Source organism: Macaca thibetana, chromosome 11 (assembly GCF_024542745.1).
Source record: "Macaca thibetana thibetana isolate TM-01 chromosome 11, ASM2454274v1, whole genome shotgun sequence".
In the NCBI taxonomy this organism is placed as follows: Eukaryota; Metazoa; Chordata; class Mammalia; order Primates; family Cercopithecidae; genus Macaca; species Macaca thibetana.
The window spans coordinates 49,621,376-49,637,392 of record NC_065588.1 but is presented as its reverse complement, the minus strand read 5'-3'; the positions used below and the strand labels follow the sequence as shown (position 1 = coordinate 49,637,392).

At 50.2% G+C, this 16,017-nt stretch overlaps 3 protein-coding genes and 1 long non-coding RNA gene across 19 annotated transcripts in view; 1 reads left to right on the top strand and 3 right to left on the bottom strand.

The window, feature by feature from the left end:
* LOC126931196 (uncharacterized) overlaps positions 1-16,017 on the top strand; it is a 155,046-nt gene that overhangs the window by 132,098 nt on the left and 6,931 nt on the right. For all 3 annotated transcript variants that reach the window (XR_007717787.1, XR_007717788.1, XR_007717786.1), the window contains exon 2: positions 4,135-4,215. This is a non-coding gene — a long non-coding RNA (uncharacterized LOC126931196). The remainder of the gene's footprint in view (positions 1-4,134; positions 4,216-16,017) is intronic.
* Positions 30-8,355, bottom strand: LOC126931164 (MYG1 exonuclease). The gene is made up of 6 exons (XM_050749030.1): positions 8,225-8,355; positions 3,768-3,927; positions 1,209-1,361; positions 950-1,072; positions 352-533; positions 30-241 (listed from the first exon to the last, which is right to left on the bottom strand). The coding sequence occupies exons 2-6, from the start codon at positions 3,909-3,911 to the stop codon at positions 58-60; spliced, it is 786 nt and encodes a 261-aa protein (XP_050604987.1). The 5' UTR covers positions 3,912-3,927; positions 8,225-8,355; the 3' UTR covers positions 30-57.
* Positions 8,242-8,748, bottom strand: LOC126931190 (MYG1 exonuclease-like). Its single transcript, XM_050749101.1, has one exon. It carries the CDS (start codon positions 8,746-8,748, stop codon positions 8,464-8,466), a length of 285 nt encoding a protein of 94 aa, XP_050605058.1. The 3' UTR covers positions 8,242-8,463.
* The window catches only part of PFDN5 (prefoldin subunit 5), an 82,904-nt gene continuing 75,921 nt past the window's right edge, over positions 9,035-16,017 (bottom strand). For 7 of the 14 annotated variants that reach the window (XM_050749074.1, XM_050749076.1, XM_050749075.1 and 4 more), the window contains exons 2-7: positions 13,449-13,545; positions 13,146-13,248; positions 12,812-12,843; positions 11,209-11,283; positions 10,983-11,088; positions 9,035-9,216 (exon numbers count right to left, since the gene is read on the bottom strand). In XM_050749074.1, the coding sequence (XP_050605031.1) occupies positions 9,140-9,216; positions 10,983-11,088; positions 11,209-11,283; positions 12,812-12,843; positions 13,146-13,248; positions 13,449-13,520 (465 nt within the window). In that variant the 5' untranslated portion in view covers positions 13,521-13,545 and the 3' untranslated portion in view covers positions 9,035-9,139. The remainder of the gene's footprint in view (positions 9,217-10,982; positions 11,089-11,208; positions 11,284-12,811; positions 12,844-13,145; positions 13,249-13,448; positions 13,546-16,017) is intronic. The other 7 variants (XM_050749088.1, XM_050749085.1, XM_050749086.1 and 4 more) reach the window with 2 other exon arrangements.

The window sequence follows — 16,017 nt, the reverse complement described above, 5'->3', positions numbered from 1 at the left end:
TGTAGGGCAAGAATGAGTCAAGGACTGGGTCAGTATGAGGTGGAAGGTTTTATTACACTAGGACATTTGTGGGAGGTATGAGCGCTGGGCCAATGTGGCACGGGCCATGTTCAAGGCACCCTCTCGGGTGCGGTGACCGCCAATGAAGCCACTTGCATGGACGAAGATGCAGCCAGGGATCCCACTGACCTGGTCCAGGGCCTCGTCCCGAAGACCCCGCCATGGCTCTGGTAGGGGCAGCCTACAAGCGGGCAGAAAGAGGGAGCAGAGCAGAGGTCAGAATTGGCAGCCTTCTCTTAACAAGGCTGAGACAGGCCTGAAGGTCAGTAGGGTGGTTCCCTAGGGCCTCACCGGCTTTGGAATGAGTGGGGCTCCTTGGGCACAGACTGTACTCGCCACTGTCCAGCCTGGTCAGTGTAGATAACAAAGATGATGGCCACTGGAGGGGACAGCCCAGATTCCAGGTGGTAGAGATGCTCCTTCCAGGGACATCCACCTTTCGCCAGTTCCACAATCTCCCCACTTGGGTCCACCTGAAAGAGGGAGAGGATAGCTAAAAGGTTTAAGGTAGGCTGGGCATGATGATCATGCCTGTAGTCACAACACTTTGGCAGGCTGAGGTGGGAGGATCAATTGAGCTCAGGAATTTGAGACAAGCCTAGGCAACAAAGTGAGACCCTGTCTCTACAAAAAATACAAAAATCAGCTGGGTGAGGTGGCATGTGCCTGTAGTCCCAGCTACTCAGGAGGCTGAGGTGGGAGGATTGCTCGAGCCCAGGAGGTTGAGGTTGTCTGCCACTGCACTCCAGCCTGGGTGACAGAGACAGAGATCCCATCTCAAAAAAAAAAAAAAAAAAGAAAATGTTTAGGGTTTAGGGTAGAAGCAGGAGCACCTGTTGATTGGCAGTCAGTAATCCCCAAGCCACAATGCCTCCTCCAAGGCCTATACCTGGAATCGCTGGGCAAGGGCCTCTTCCACCAAGGCCCGGGCTGGCAGCCAGCTGTGTTGGTAGAAATCTAATCTCTGCAGAAACTCCTCTTGAACCAGATCCATTGCACGCTTGAACCCTGCCTGGGAATGATGAGAATCAGAACCAGGGTGCTGGCGCAAACTTGGAATTTGCTAGGGCTTAGGAGGAATAAATGCTCCCATTTCCCCCCGCCCAAGGTTCTTACAGGTCTCAGGGTTTCCTCCCACGCCACCTTACCTCAGTGTCTTGGTCAGGCTGGTTCCAGGTAGGATTAAGTCTAGCAACTCGTGCACTCAGGGTAGTGGTCAGTGCATATCGAGGCTCCCCCTCTGCCCACTGGGAGATCCCATTGTCCACGGCATCCACCTCCTCCACAAAGTTCTCATACATCTAAGGCAGCAGCAGGGGAAACTTTCTTGAGGCTACCTACTATTTATGTGAAGTCTTAACATGATTCAAAGTATGTTCATACACACTCTTTCAGCCCTGTGAGGATCTCTCAACATAACTGGATGAGAAAAGGGAGAACTGGCAAGTTCAGCAGCTTGCTGAAGCTCAGGAGTCTCACTGTGCTGTGACTGGAATTCAGATCACCTGGTTTCTAATCCATGCTCATTCTGCTGCACAAAGCCCAAACCAAAGCCAACACGTGTGGGGAGGGGACTGCTAACTTTTGAACAAGGAAGAGGGTCTTCCAGGTGCTAGAGGGTCTCTGTGGGAGTGGGTCCCTGTGGTTGAAGGCTGGTAAGTCTCCAGGTGGGGTGAGTAGGTATTCAGTGACATGGTTAATGAGGTGCAGGAGGGGCTCTGGTTGAGAACACAAGTCAAGAGGGAGAAAATGAGTCTGAGATTAGACACCAAAAGCTGGTTGCTGGGTTAGGGTTCCAGGGAAGCCCATAATGTGCCACATGACATCAGCAGTTGTCTCCTGGGTCTGAATAAATGGTAGGATAATGCCTCAAGAGTCTTGGGGCAGAAACTTTATGCAAAATTGCCCTACAAAATAGGCCTCCATAACACTACACCTGTGGTATGTAGAAAAGTGCTACTCTCAGAGCACTGAGAAAGTAACTTCTATGCCCAGCACTTCTTGGTTTGGACCCCAAACTGATGCTCAGTTAAAACATGGGTTTAGGCTTAGGTGGGAGGATCACTTGAGCCCAGGAGTTTGAGTCCAGCCTGGGCAACGTAGCAAGACCCTCTCTACAAAAAATTAAAACATATCATTAGCCAGGCATGGTGGCATGCACCTAGAGTCTCACCTACTTGGGGGGCTGAGGTGGGAAGATTGCTTGAGCCTAGGAGTTCAAAGCAGCAGCAAGCCATGATGGCACCATTGGACTCCAACCTGGGCAACAGTCTCTCAAAAATAAATACATAGGCCGGGCGCAGTGGCTCACGCCTGTAATCCCAGCACTTTGGGAGGCCGAGGCAGGCGGATCACGAGGTCAGGAGATCAAGACCATCCCTGGCTAACATGGTGAAACCCCGTCTCTATTAAAAAATACAAAAAACTAGCCGGGCGAGGTGGCGGGTGCCTGTAGTCCCAGCTACTCAGGAGACTGAGGCAGGAGAATGGCGTAACCCCAGGAAGCGGAGTTTGCAGTGAGCCGACATCCGGCCACTGCACTCCAGCCTGGGCGACAGAGCGAGACTCCGTCTCAAAAAAATATATAAATAAAATAAATAAATAAATAAACACAGGTTAAATTTAGTCACTTGTTAGGGCCGGGCGCAGTGGCTCACACCTGTAATCCCAGCACTTTAGGAGGCGAAAGCGGGTGGGTTACTTGAGGTCAGGAGTTCGAGACCAGCCTGGCTAACATGATGAAACCCCGCCTCTACTAAAAACACAAAAATTAGCCAGGCGTGGTGGCAGGCGCCTATAATCCCAGCTACTCAGGAGGCTGAGGCAGAATTGCTTGAACCCAGGAGACAGAGGTTGCAGTGAGCTGAGATCGTGCCACTGCACTCCAGACTGGATGACAGAGCAAGACCCTGTCTCAAAAAAAAAAAAAAAAAAAAAAAAATTGTCAGTTGTTTAGAAACCCTTCAGCAGTGGAAGGGAAAACTGACCCAGGCAGTCTAAAATCTTGATATTCCAAAAATTCTGTAGTTACAGAGGGCAGAAGATGGGCAAGCTAAAACTGAGAACTGAACTCAACAGCCTACCTGCAAGAAATACAGCTGACTGAACCTAAGCTTTGACTTATAAACAAGTAAGTGTCTGTCCTCAGTAATGTGAGACCTGACTTGCATGCCAGGGCCACTAGCCATATTCCTCCCCAACAGCAGGAAGCTGCTTGCAGGGGACACTGGTGGAATCCAAAGACAGTTTCATAATACAACTCTTCCCAGCTGAGCTTCCCAATATATGTGCCACTAGTGAATTACAGGAGTGCCTAATATACGCTTCCCTCAACCTTCAGGGCAGCCAGAACCTCTGAGCCATCTGCTTCTACATATAAGCAGTCTCCCCTCTGTTTACCCAAAGGTGCTAAGCAATTGCTGTTTGTGTTTGTCAAGAAAAAGACGGGGTCATGCTGCTTTATGGTTTTCAAAGCCCTTTTCCATATATTACAGCACCCACTTCTCACAACCACCCCAGGATGTAGGCAGGGGAGGTATCACCATGCCCTTGTGAGATGAGCCTGACTGAGGGAGAGGATGAGTGTTGGGCCTGCTATAGGCCAGGAACCCTGCCCCGAGGCCCAGTGCTGAGTGCTGTGTGAGCACTGCTCCCAGGTGGTCTGCCGGAAATGCATGTGGGGGGCATCTCTGTCCTCAGGTCCCCACCTTGTCATAGAGGGTGCCCACCATGCTGTCCTCTTCACTAGTGCCCAGCAACTGGGCCAGCAGCTTGTGCCCGAAGTGCAGATAGATGAGTCCCGCACTGCTCAGCTTGGTCTGCCACGGCTTCCCAGGGGACAGGGAGCTCATGGTCTCTGTAAAAGACCTGAGGAGCATAGGGAGGTGGGGCTGAGGTGAGGCACCTTGGCTAGACTCTCCATGCATTCATTCAATGGTTAATTCAATGCTTCCAATCTGCCACATTTTATGTTTTATTAGACATTAAGGATAAAAAACCAAGACACTGGCCGGGCGTGGTGGCTCAAGCCTGTAATCCCAGCACTTTGGGAGGCCGAGATGGGCGGACCACGAGGTCAGGAGATCGAGACCATCCTGGCTAACACGGTGAAACCCCATCTCTACTAAAAAAATACAAAAAAACTAGCCGGGCGAGGTGGTGGGCGCCTGTAGTCCCAGCTACTTGGGAGGCTGAGGCAGGAGAATGGCGTAAACCCGGGAGGCGGAGCTTGCAGTGAGCTGAGATCCGGCCACTGCACTCCAGCCTGGGCGACAAAGCAAGACTCCGTCTCAAAAAAAAAAAAAAAAAACCAAGACACTGTCCTTGCCTTTAGATTCATCTGCCGGAGGCCGACAAACACAACCCCCCGAGTACTCTCACTAGACAAGACGAGGGAAAGGAAGGAAGGGATGAGGAAAGGGTTCAGAGGAGAGCCTTCAGGTCAGTTCTGAAAGATGAATTAGTGGGTGTCCACCAGATAGACAAGGCGTAAAAGAGGAAAAGCATTCCAAGTAGAGGGAACAACATGAATGATGGCTGAGAGACAAGTCTCTTGATAGAACTTCAGGAAAGGCAGCTCAGGTGTGAGACGTGAATGGCAAAAGAAAAAGCTGGAAGGGCAGGCAGGGCCAGACCACTGGACTTTATCTGTGGGTAATCGAAGTCACTGAGGGATTTTAAGCAGGCAGGTGCATGTTAGAGCATTGCACCAGCCAGCATGGAGAACAGATGCAAGATTACCAGCAATGGTCAGGTGAATAAAGAACGCAAGAATTTGAACAGCAGTGGGGCAGAAAATAGAGAAAAGATATAACAGATGTTAGGGAAGTAGAAACTACAGCCGTAGGCCGGGCGCGGTGGCTCAAGCCTGTAATCCCAGCACTTTGGGAGGCCGAGACGGGCGGATCACTAGGTCAGGAGATCGAGACCATCCTGGCTAACACGGTGAAACCCCGTCTCTACTAAAAAATACAAAAAAACTAGCCGGGCGAGGTGGCGGGCGCCTGTAGTCCCAGCTACTCAGGAGGCTGAGACAGGAGAATGGCCCGAACCCGGGAGGCGGAGCTTGCAGTGAGCTGAGATCCGGCCACTGCACTCCAGCCTGGGCGACAGAGCGAGACTCCGTCTCAAAAAAAAAAAAAAAAAAAAAGAAACTACAGCCGTGATTTCTAAATACCAGTCCATCTCAGAATTACCTAGGGAGCTCCATTTGTTAACTGACTTTTATTATTAAATCTTGAGTAAATACAGGCTGGACTCAGTCGCTCACACCTGTAATCCCAACACTTTGGGAAGCCAAGACAGGTGATTGCTTGAGGTCAGCAGTTTGAGACCAGGCTGGCCAACATGGTGAAACTCTGTCTCTACTAAGAACACAAAAATTAGCCGGACATGTGGCACACGCCTGTAGTTCCAGCTACTCCGGAGGCTGAGGCAGGAGAATGGCGTGAACCCGGGAGGCGGAGCTTGCAGTGAGCTGAGATCGTGCCACTGCACTCCAGTCTGGGCGACAGAGCGAGACTCTGTCTCAAAAAAACAAAAAAAACACAAAATATGTATGCTAAAAAAAGAAAAAAGGAGAGAGACTTAAAACATCATAATCCCTCTCTCCAAGATAATTACTTTTTGTGGTGTGGTATAATTGAAGAAGGGTTTTGTTTTTATACCTTTGTTTCTTTTCAAGATAGAAGATACTTGAGAAGGGTTTTAGGCTGTAGAGAAGGAGAGGCAGAGACACTAGTGGAACTGTGACAGGACATCCCAGAGGATAGGCTGACGGTGGCTCACACCTGTAATCCCAGCACTTTGGAAGGCCGAGAGGGGGTGGATCACAAGGCCAGGAATGCGAGACCAGTCTGGCCAATATGGTGAAACCCCGTCTCTACTAAAAATACAAAAATTAGCCGGGTGTGGTGGTGGGCGCCTGTAGTCCCAGCTACTCAGGAGGCTGAGACAGTTGAATTGCTTGAACCTGGAAGACAGAGGTTACAGTGAGCCGAGATCGTTCCACTGCACTCCAGCTTCAATGACAGAGGGGGACTCCGTGTCAAAAAAAAAAAAAAAGAGGCCGGGCGCGGTGGCTCAAGCCTGTAATCCCAGCACTTTGGGAGGCCGAGGCGGGCGGATCACGAGGTCAGGAGATCGAGACCATCCTGGCTAACGCGGTGAAACCCCGTCTCTACTAAAAATACAAAAAACTAGCCAGGTGCGGTGGCGGGCGCCTGTAGTCCCAGCTACTCGGGAGGCTGAGGCAGGAGAATGGCGTAAACCCGGGAGGCGGAGCTTGCAGTGAGCTGAGATCCGGCCACTGCACTCCAGCCTGGGTGACAGAGCAAGACTCCGTCTCAAAAAAAAAAAAAAAAAAAAAAAAAAAAAGGAATCCCAGAGGAAAGTAATAGACTGGAAACAGGACAGAGGATTAACCTCCAACAGAAGGGAAGAAATTTCCCTTAACTGGTAGGAGGGAGCTGAGGATGTTTGAGGTGGGAGACTGCGGAAATGCTCAACTTCTTTTGCGAAGAGGCAGGGACGATCAGTTTGATGCTGTAGAGGCTTCAGGGGGAAGAAAAGGATTGGAATGGGCTACCCTTGAGCAAGAAGGATTTCCCTTTGGAAGGGTGTAGATGAAGTAGAACACCTCACACATCTGAACTGTCATGAACTGCCACAATCATGTGGGCCCAGCAGTTAGGTGCAGCAGCAAGGGCACCAGAATGGATTAATCACAGATGGGTTTATTTAGTTGGGGTGATGTGGGGAAAAGAGATCAGACTGTTACTGTGTCTATGTAGAAAGAAGTAGACATACTCCGGGTGCGGTGGCTCAAGCCTGTAATTCCAGCACTTTGGGAGGCCGAGACGGGCGGACCACGAGGTCAGGAGATCGAGACCATCCTGGCTAACACGGTGAAACCCCGTCTCTACTAAAAAATACAAAAAAAAGAAAAAAAAAAAAAAACTAGCCGCGCGAGGTGGCGGGCGCCTGTAGTCCCAGCTACTCAGGAGGCTGAGGCAGGAGAATGGCGTAAACCCGGGAGGCGGAGCTTGCAGTGAGCTAAGATCCGGCCACTGCACTCCAGCCTGGGCGACAGAGCGAGACTCTGTCTCAAAAAAAAAAAAAAAAAAAAAAGAAGTAGACATAAGAGACTCCATTTTGTTCTGTACTAAGAAAAATTCTTCTGCCTTGAGATGCTGTTAATCTGTAACCCTACCCCCAACCCTGTCCTTACAGAGACTTGTGCTGTGGTGACTCAAGGTTTAATGGATTTGGGGCTGTGCAGCATGTACTTTGTTAAACCAGTGCCTGAAGGCAGTATGCTTGTCAAAAGTCATCACCATTCTCTAAAGTACCCACGGACACAAACACTGCGGAAAGCCACAGGGACCTCTGCCTAGGAAAGCTAGGAATTGTCCAAGGTTTCTCCCCATGTGATAGTCTATTTACTGAGATAGGAGAAAACTGTTTTAGGGCTGGCGGTGGGACTAGGGCTGGAGGTGGGACGTGCTAGCCGCAATGCTGCTCTTTATGCACTGAAAATGTTTATGGAGATGTTTGCATATGCACATCAAGGCACAGTACTTTTCCTTAAACTTATACATGTCATAGAGATCTTTATTCATATGTCTTTCTGCTGACCTTCTCCCTACTATGACCCTATTGTCCTGCCACTTCTCCTTTTTCTAAAAGATAGTAAAGATAATGATCAATAAATACTGAGGGAACTCAGAGACCGGTGCCGGCGCGGGTCCCCTGTATGCTGAGCGCTGGTCTCCTGGGCCCACTTTTTCTTTCTCTATACTTTGTCTCTGTGTCTCATTTCTTTTCTCAAGTCTCTGGTTCCATCTGACAAGAAACGCCCACAGGTGGGGCGGGGCAGGCCATCCCTTCAGGGTGATGAAGTCGCTGGTGGGAAAAAAGCCTTGGCTAAGGAAGGAGATGAGATAAGGGGCCTGAGGGACTCCCTGAGAACCAAGGGAGGTCCCAGGCCAAGGAGGTGGGTGAAGAACAGGCAGGGCGGAAGGATGGTGTAGTCCTAGTGGGAGTTTGATTTCAACAATGAGGCAGTTATTTTCGCTGACGCGGACCACTGCAGTGGATGGCTGAATTGGAGCACAGAGGAAAGCTGAGGTCAAGGAAGTTAAATAAATGGTATCTGAGAACCTACCTCTGGTGATGGTCATATCGGTGTCTCCGAGGGTCGTACTCACCCCCCACGTCCACCACGATGTCACAGGAAGCGAGTTTTTCGGGATCCCGGGTCCGCACAATCTCTGCATCCTGCGAGGTACACAGGGGTGAAGGGGCTGCCAGAGGTCGCCGGGTAGGAGATTAAAGCTGGACTTCAGGGAGACAGGGCGGGTAGGAAGGGTGCTTGGGATGCCCCGCGCTATCGGAGGGACCCTGTCAGCGGAATGCCATCCACCCTGGAGGCATGCATGCACGCAGTGTCAGGGTCACTTTTCGCGGACTGTACCCGGTATCCGGCAGGAGGCGAAGCAGTGCGCATGCCAGTGCCTCGTCGCAGTGGAAGGTGCCATTGTGCGTCCCGATTCGGGGCGATGCCATGAGTTTGCTGCGGGGTCGTTTTGGGGGCGGGACGGACTCTGGGCCGAGCATGCGGTGCCGCGTATACACGGGTGGCGGCGGCAGCAGCAGCGTTAAGAGGCCGCGCAGGAAGCGGTATCCCATAAGACTCTCCCGGTAGGGAGGCAGGAGGGCCGACCCGGAAGGGAAAGCGCCAGCGGAGCTCCACTTCCGCTTGCCAACCGTTGCCTTGGCAACCAGCTCCGCAGAGTGAGCAGCAGCTCACTCCCAGCCTAGGATTTCTTCCAGCTGGTCAAAGGGCCCTGCGGTGGAGCCTTCAAGAGGAGCACCGCATCAACCCTGTGCATCAGGCTCTGGGGCGGGGCCCACACTCTCGACCACCCCCCCATCTCATCACCAGTCCCTTGCTTAATCCAAGAAAAGACCAACATTCTGCCCAGCTGGCACATTTATTGGCATTAAACACAAGACCCTTCCCAGCACCAGGAAGCCATGCCCAAAGCCGTGTCCCTCTGCCCCATTTGTGCAAAAACTCTCAGGCCTTAGCAGTAGCCTGAGCTGCTCCCAGGGCTGTCAGCTGCTGAATCTTCTGACTCATCATTTCCATGACAGCTGTGGAAAAAAAGAAGCGTCAAAGGTTAGGAGCAAAAAGGAGAACCTAGAGTTAAGGAGAAGTTACAGGCAAGTTTAAGGACAGGTGGACAACTAACTACAGTTTGTTAATAAAACGTTTTTTTTTTTTTTTTTTTTTTTTTTTTTTGAGACGGAGTCTTGCTGTGCCCCAGGCTGGAGTGCAGTGGCGCGCGATCTCGGCTCACTGCAAGCTCCGCCCCGCCGGTTTCACACCATTCTCCTGCCTCAGCCTCCCAAGTAGCTGGGACTACAGGCGCCCGCCACCTCACCCGGCTAATTTTCTTGTATTTTTAGTAGAGACGGGGTTTCACCGGGTTAGCCAGGATGGTCTCGATCTCCTGACCTCGTGATCCGCCCATCTCGGCCTCCCAAAGTGCTGGGATTACAGGCTTGAGCCACCGCGCCCGGCCTAAAACGTTTTTTTTTTTTGTTTGTTTTCTTTTTTTTTTTGAGACGGAGTCTCGCTCTGTCGCCCAGGCTGGAGTGCAGTGGCCGGACCTCAGCTCACTGCAAGCTCCGCCTCCCGGGTTCACGCCATTCTCCTGCCTCAGCCTCCCAAGTAGCTGGGACTACAGGCGCCCGCCACCTTGACCGGCTAGTTTTTTTGTATTTTCTTAGTAGAGACGGGGTTTCACCATGTTGGCCATGATGGTCTCGATCTCCTGACCTCATGATCCGCCCATCTCAGCCTCCCAAAGTGCTGGGATTACAGGCTTGAGCCACCGTGCCTAGCCAACTTTTTTGTTTTTTTGAGATGGAATCTTGCTCTTGTCATCCAGGCTGGAGTGCAGTGGCACGACCTTGGCTCACTGCAACCTCCGCCTCTGGGGTTCAAGCGATTCTCCTGCCTCATCCTCCCGAATAGCTGAGATTACAGGCATGCATCACCATGCCCAGGTTAACTTCGTATTTTTAGTAGAGACGGGGTTTCACCATGGTGGCCAGGCTGGTCTTGAACTCCCGACCTCAGGTGATCCACCTGCCTCGGCTTCCCAAAGCGCTGGGATTACAGGCGTCAGCCACCGTGTCTGGCACTGTTAATAAAACTTTAACTCAGTGATCCACTGTGGGGTCGCTAACACAAATTTAGGGTCTACAATGCATCAATCAATATGTTAACCACAGCTGGGTGTGGTGAGAATGAGACTGTCTCGGGGAAAAAAAAAAACCCTGCTAATCAGAGATATAAAAACAAACACACTTGGTATTAAATGAGTCTGACATAATCAGAAAACTATAATGTGGAAAGATTTTTACCTTCGGAACACTGGTTCTGAATCCTGATTGTAACAGAGGGGAGCTTTTTTAAAACAAAAAAACATACCTTGGTACAACTTCCCTTCCCTTGACTTCCAAGTTGATTTAGTCAATCTGGCATGGACCCAGGCTTTCTTTTTAAACTTCCTGAGTGATTCTCATGTGCGGTCAGGGTTATAATTGCTGGTATTTAGTTCATTTGGATCATGATTCCTTCCTGTGTGTTCATCTCATTCCCCCATTCCATCCTCATTAAATAGGAGCTCCACCAAAGCACAAAAATGATTTCCTTCCTCTAAATTTCTCAAACACTCAACCCAGGAATCTACAGATAGTGATTATGCAATACACAGATTCTAAAGATTCCAAAGAGAAACTAAGACGTAGTTTTACTCCAGCAAAGGGGACACCCCCGTGGTTCACTCTGCAATCCACGTTCTTTATCATGGAGATAGACAGGGTCAAGAGGTGCCCCAGAAAAAACTTACCCTGTTTCATGGCGTGCTTTTCCTGAAGAGCTGGTTGGATTTTCTCCATCTGTTTGGTTAGAAAATCTATCTTCCTCTTGAAAAAGTCCTTGGCATCCTCAGCTGTCTACAAGATCAGAGGTGAATGAGGGGCTAAAAGGAGACTCCCTCTGGCCATGTTGCACTCTAGAACTTCCCCTAAATTTCCCTTCCCTGTTCAGAGGGGCATCCACATGCTCTCACTCACCTTCTCTACATAGTACCCAGTTCCCACATCGATGAGCACATGTTCCACATCATGCAGCTTCCCAGGGACATACATCTGAGAAGCAAGTATTAAGGCAAAAACTAGCCCAGCATGAGCCATGATTCCGCCAGCCAGCCTGCTTGGCCTCCAAAGACCCTTTTCCAAAAAGCTTCAAGGCATAAGGACTGAATAATCTGGAGGCCTTAGAACAATAACTCCAAATGGAAAGAAGACAGAGAAGTTGGTTCTTTAAGGAGAAAATGATGTATGCTGGAACACCCTTTTGTTCTGCCTCATCCCATCTCTAACCCTCTAAGCAGTTCTTGCAATTCTTCTCATTAGCCCCATCAGAAAGACTAGATATAATGTTTTCCTACTGTTGTAGAGTACTACAAGTGGAAAGCCAGCCTCATTTCCCTTAACACTCTCAATCATGAAGTAGATAATTCCTACCGAAGTTCATTTTTTGTTTGTTTGTTGAGACAGAGTCTCGCTCTGTCGCCCAGGCTGGAGTGCAGTGGCGCGCTATTGGCTCACTGCAACCTCCGCCTCCCGGGTTAAAGTGATTCTTCTGTCTCAGCCTCCGGAGTGGTTGGGATCACAAGTGTGTGCCACCACGCCCGGCTAATTTTTGTGTATTTAGTAGAGACGGGGATTCACCATGTTGGCCAGACTGATCTTGAACTCCTGACCTCAGGTGATCTGCCAGCCTTGGCTCCCAAAGTGCTGGGGATTACAGGCGTGAGCAACCGTGCCTGGCTAATTTTTTTTTTTAACCATTCCCTACTACACTACTATTCCTGTGCTCCTTTTAGCCTGTCAGTTCTCAGACTACAGATTAAAGGTGCCCTACTGCCATAACTTGTTCATTCAAGTAAAACACTGAACAAGTGGACACAATCCAGGTTTCTTAGTGACAGTTTAGAAATGAGCCACAATTAACAGAGCCAACCTCCCTGTTCCTATATCCTCCTATTTTTGTCTATTACCTGTATCTTCTAAGATATTAGCAAAGTGTAAACCACCAGCTTTATCTCCATATTAATGTTCTCAAATAGCAAAGGGAAATATTACATCTCAACTATACATACTCCTTGGTGTTCACAAGGCATTAGCTGGATGTTGGTGTGAAGTTAGATAAAAGAGCTACAAAGTGTGTAATAAGAGTACTCTTGGCCGGGGGCAGTGGCTCACGCCTGTAATCCTAGCACTTTGGGAGGCCAAGGCAGGCAGATCACGAGGTCAGGAGTTCGAGACTAGCCTGGCCAATATGGTGAAACTCCATCTCTACTAATAATACAAAAATTAGCCAGTCGTGGTGGCGCGTGCCTGCGGTCCCAGCTACTCAGGAGACTGAGGCAGAAGAATCTCTTGAACCCAGGAGGCGGAGGTTACAGTGAGCCGAGATCGCACCACTGCACTCCAGTCTGGGCGACAGAGCAAGATTCCGTCTTTAAAAAAAAAAAGGGTGTTATCAAAATCATTGTGGGGAGAGGATAATCTGAAGTACTGAAGTAATCAAAACAATCCCCCTCCCCACTTTTTGGAGGAGTGAGGGAGAAAGGGAGAAGGCAGCAGGTAGCCGTTCCTGTGGAAAGGATACAGAACTCGTCAGTGGGACAAGTAATTCTTTCCCTGTGAAAGCAATGAAGACAAACACCTGGGGAAGGTTAGTGGCTCCAATGTAAGACGTTAAAGAGAGTTCCAAGAGGGCACAGCACCCACAGACAGTGTGAAAAGAACGGAAACAGGGGCAATAGAAGCAGAGGAACGTCCTGTACATTTCAATTCTAGGTAGGCAACATGCAAAGGGTTCATGAAGCGGTATACGATATGTAATGGATTTTCTCGTTTCAGGTAAGAAAAACTGGATTAGGAGGTGGGACGAGAGAAGCAGGCTTGCCACTTTAGGTTGCCCTCACCCCCCTACCCCATACCCTCGTTGCTCTTGTTCAGCACGTTCAGACAGTCCTTGGCTTCCACATACTTGGTCTGTACCACTTTGAGCTGGGCAATGGACGTGGACAAGAACTCCACTTCCTACAGAGGACGGGTATAGCGGGTCAATGAGAGGGCTATGGGGAAAAGGGAGAGCGGCCGGGGAGGGGGCGGGTCCTGGGACCGGATAGAGGTTTCGCCTGGGCAAGGTAGGCTCCCAACTTGGGACCGGGCGCAAGGAAGTACGCGTGGGCAGGGGGGATGTAGAGCGGGAAAGAGGTGCCTATGGGGCCCGTCACTACCTGGTCCAGCTGGTTCTTGAGCATTTCTAGCTGCGGCAGATTCAGCTCCGTGATGTTAATAGACTGCGCCATGTTGGGAAGGAGGACTAACGAAGAGGAAGTCCCTCGGCGAGCAACGCTCTAGCCGTCCTCTGCGCGTCTCGATGGCGCCAGGAGGCTTCGCTGCGCCATACAGCTCTATGATCCTCCGTCCCGGAAGGGAAGGAGGGGCTTGAATTTCTCAGAGGCTGATCTGTCAGTTATTTTCATAAAATATTCTAAGCCTAGTACAGTAAAGTAGCAGCAAACAGGACTCCTGCCCATAGGGAACTGCAAAATCTTAAAGTTCTCACGATACAACCACGATATTACAAAGTAGTGTATGCTACTCCACGTGGGTGGTATAAGCTACTAGATAGCAGGCTGGGTTGCTATGGTGACGGCTCCTGGGGCCTCGTCCTGCCCCTCTCTACCCCACCTGCTTGTGCTGCCTGCTGGTACCCCGCCAGGTCCGATTTCAAATGTTCCTCCCCGCACAGCAGGGAAATGGCAGGGAAATTCTAAACTATTTTTCCCAGATGGCCTCTGAGGCCGAAAGGCAGGAAAAAAAAAACCAAATAACAACAACAAAAAAATCCCTTGTCAGACCGTTCTGAATTGTTCTTGAAAAAAATCAGGCATGGCCGGGCGCGGTGGCTCAAGCCTGTAATCCCAGCACTTTGGGAGGCCGAGACGGGCGGATCATGAGGTCAGGAGATCGAGACCATCCTGGCTAACACGGTGAAACCCTGTCTCTACTAAAAAATACAAAACACTAGCCGGGCGAAGTGGCGGGCGCCTGTAGTCCCAGCTACTTGGGAGGCTGAGGCAGGAGAATGGCGTGTACCCGGGAGGCGGAGCTTGCAGTGAGCTGAGATCCGGCCACTGCACTCCAGCCTGGGCGACAGAGCATGACTCCGTCACAAAAAAAAAAAAAAAAAAAAAAATCAGGCATTAGATTGAAAGCTTGTTGAAGGCAGGAACCAACCATGTTCTCATCACTGAACTAATTCTTCCCCTCTCGCTATGACCATCTTCCCCCAGCCGGAAGTAGGCTGACACGTAGTAGGATCTGAAAAAGGGTTTATAACCCGTTGCCAGTGAGTTGGTGGGAGAACAGCAAGGAAGCACCATTGTCAACACATAGAGCACAAATTAATCAATAAAATGTTTTGGCCAGGCATGGTGGCTCATTCCTGCAATCCCAGCACTTTGGGAGGCCGAGAAGGGCAGATCACTTGAGCCCAGGAGTTTGAGGCCAGCCTGGGCAACATGATGACACCCCGTCTCAACAAAAAATACAAAAATTAGCCAGGCTGGTGGCATATGCCTGTAGTCCTAGCTACACGGGAGGCTGAGGTGGGAGGATGGCTTGAGCTGGAGAGTTGGAGGCTGTAGTAGGCTGTGATTGTGCACTCTAGCAACAGAGCTAGACTCTGTCTCTAAAAAAAAAAAAAGACCTGGCACAGTGGCTCACGCCTTTAATCCCAGCACTTTGGGAGGCCGAGGCAGGCAGATCACGAGGTCAGGAAATCAAGACCATCCTGGCTAACATGGTGAAACCCCATCTCTAATAAAAATACAAAAAATTAGCTAGGCATGGTGGCGAGCGCCTGTAGTCCCAGCTACTGGGGAGGCTGAGGCAGAATGGCATGAACCCGGGAGGCGGAGCTTGCAGTGAGCTGAGATACACCACTGCACTCCAGCCTGGGCAACAGAGCCAGACTGTCTCAAAAAAAAAAAAAAAAAAAAAAGTTTTACCATGTGCTATATGTGAGGAATACGTGAGAGTAAGACATTTGCTTCCCTTGAGCTTAACAACTGGAGAGAAAAACCACACTAGAACTCCACAGATCCACAGACTCTACTGCTAAAGTTACGCATTGGTAAGTGTAACATGTGTACATGGGCAGACAGTAGTAGCCTTTAACATCTACTTAGGAGGGAGGCAGGGCAACTGAGGCATTAAAACTAGTGCCATGGCTGGGCACGGTGACTCACGCCTGTAATCCCAGCACTTTTGGAAGGCTGAGAAGGGCGGATCACAAGGTCAGGAGTTTGAGACCAGCCTGGCCAATATGGTGAAACCCTGCCTCTACTAAAAATACAAAAATTAGTGGGACGTGGTGGCATGTGCCTGTAGTCCCAGCTACTCGGGAGGCTGAAGCAGGAGAATCGCTTGAACCCGGCACGCAGAGGTTGCAGTGAGCCAAGATTGTGCCACTGCACTCCAGCCTGGGCAACAGAGCAAGACTGTCTCAAAAAAAACAAAAAAAAACACTAGTGCCACTCCAAGGATACCTGAGGCAGGAAGAAAGGATGGACGGATGGTACCTGGCCAAAACACTCTCAACGGGTCTATTACTACCCTTCATTGGGCCTGTCTTTACTTAGCATTTTGATGCCCCTTTCTCCTCCAGATTTGTCTGCTGAGGTCCAGCCAGGCCCAGCAGGCTTTGTCCTGTGTCTTTGTCTTTCTTCCCTAGGCACTCAAACTTGATCTCCTATAAGCTGTTCCTGTCAGCTTACAGTACCACATAGCAGGAAGGGG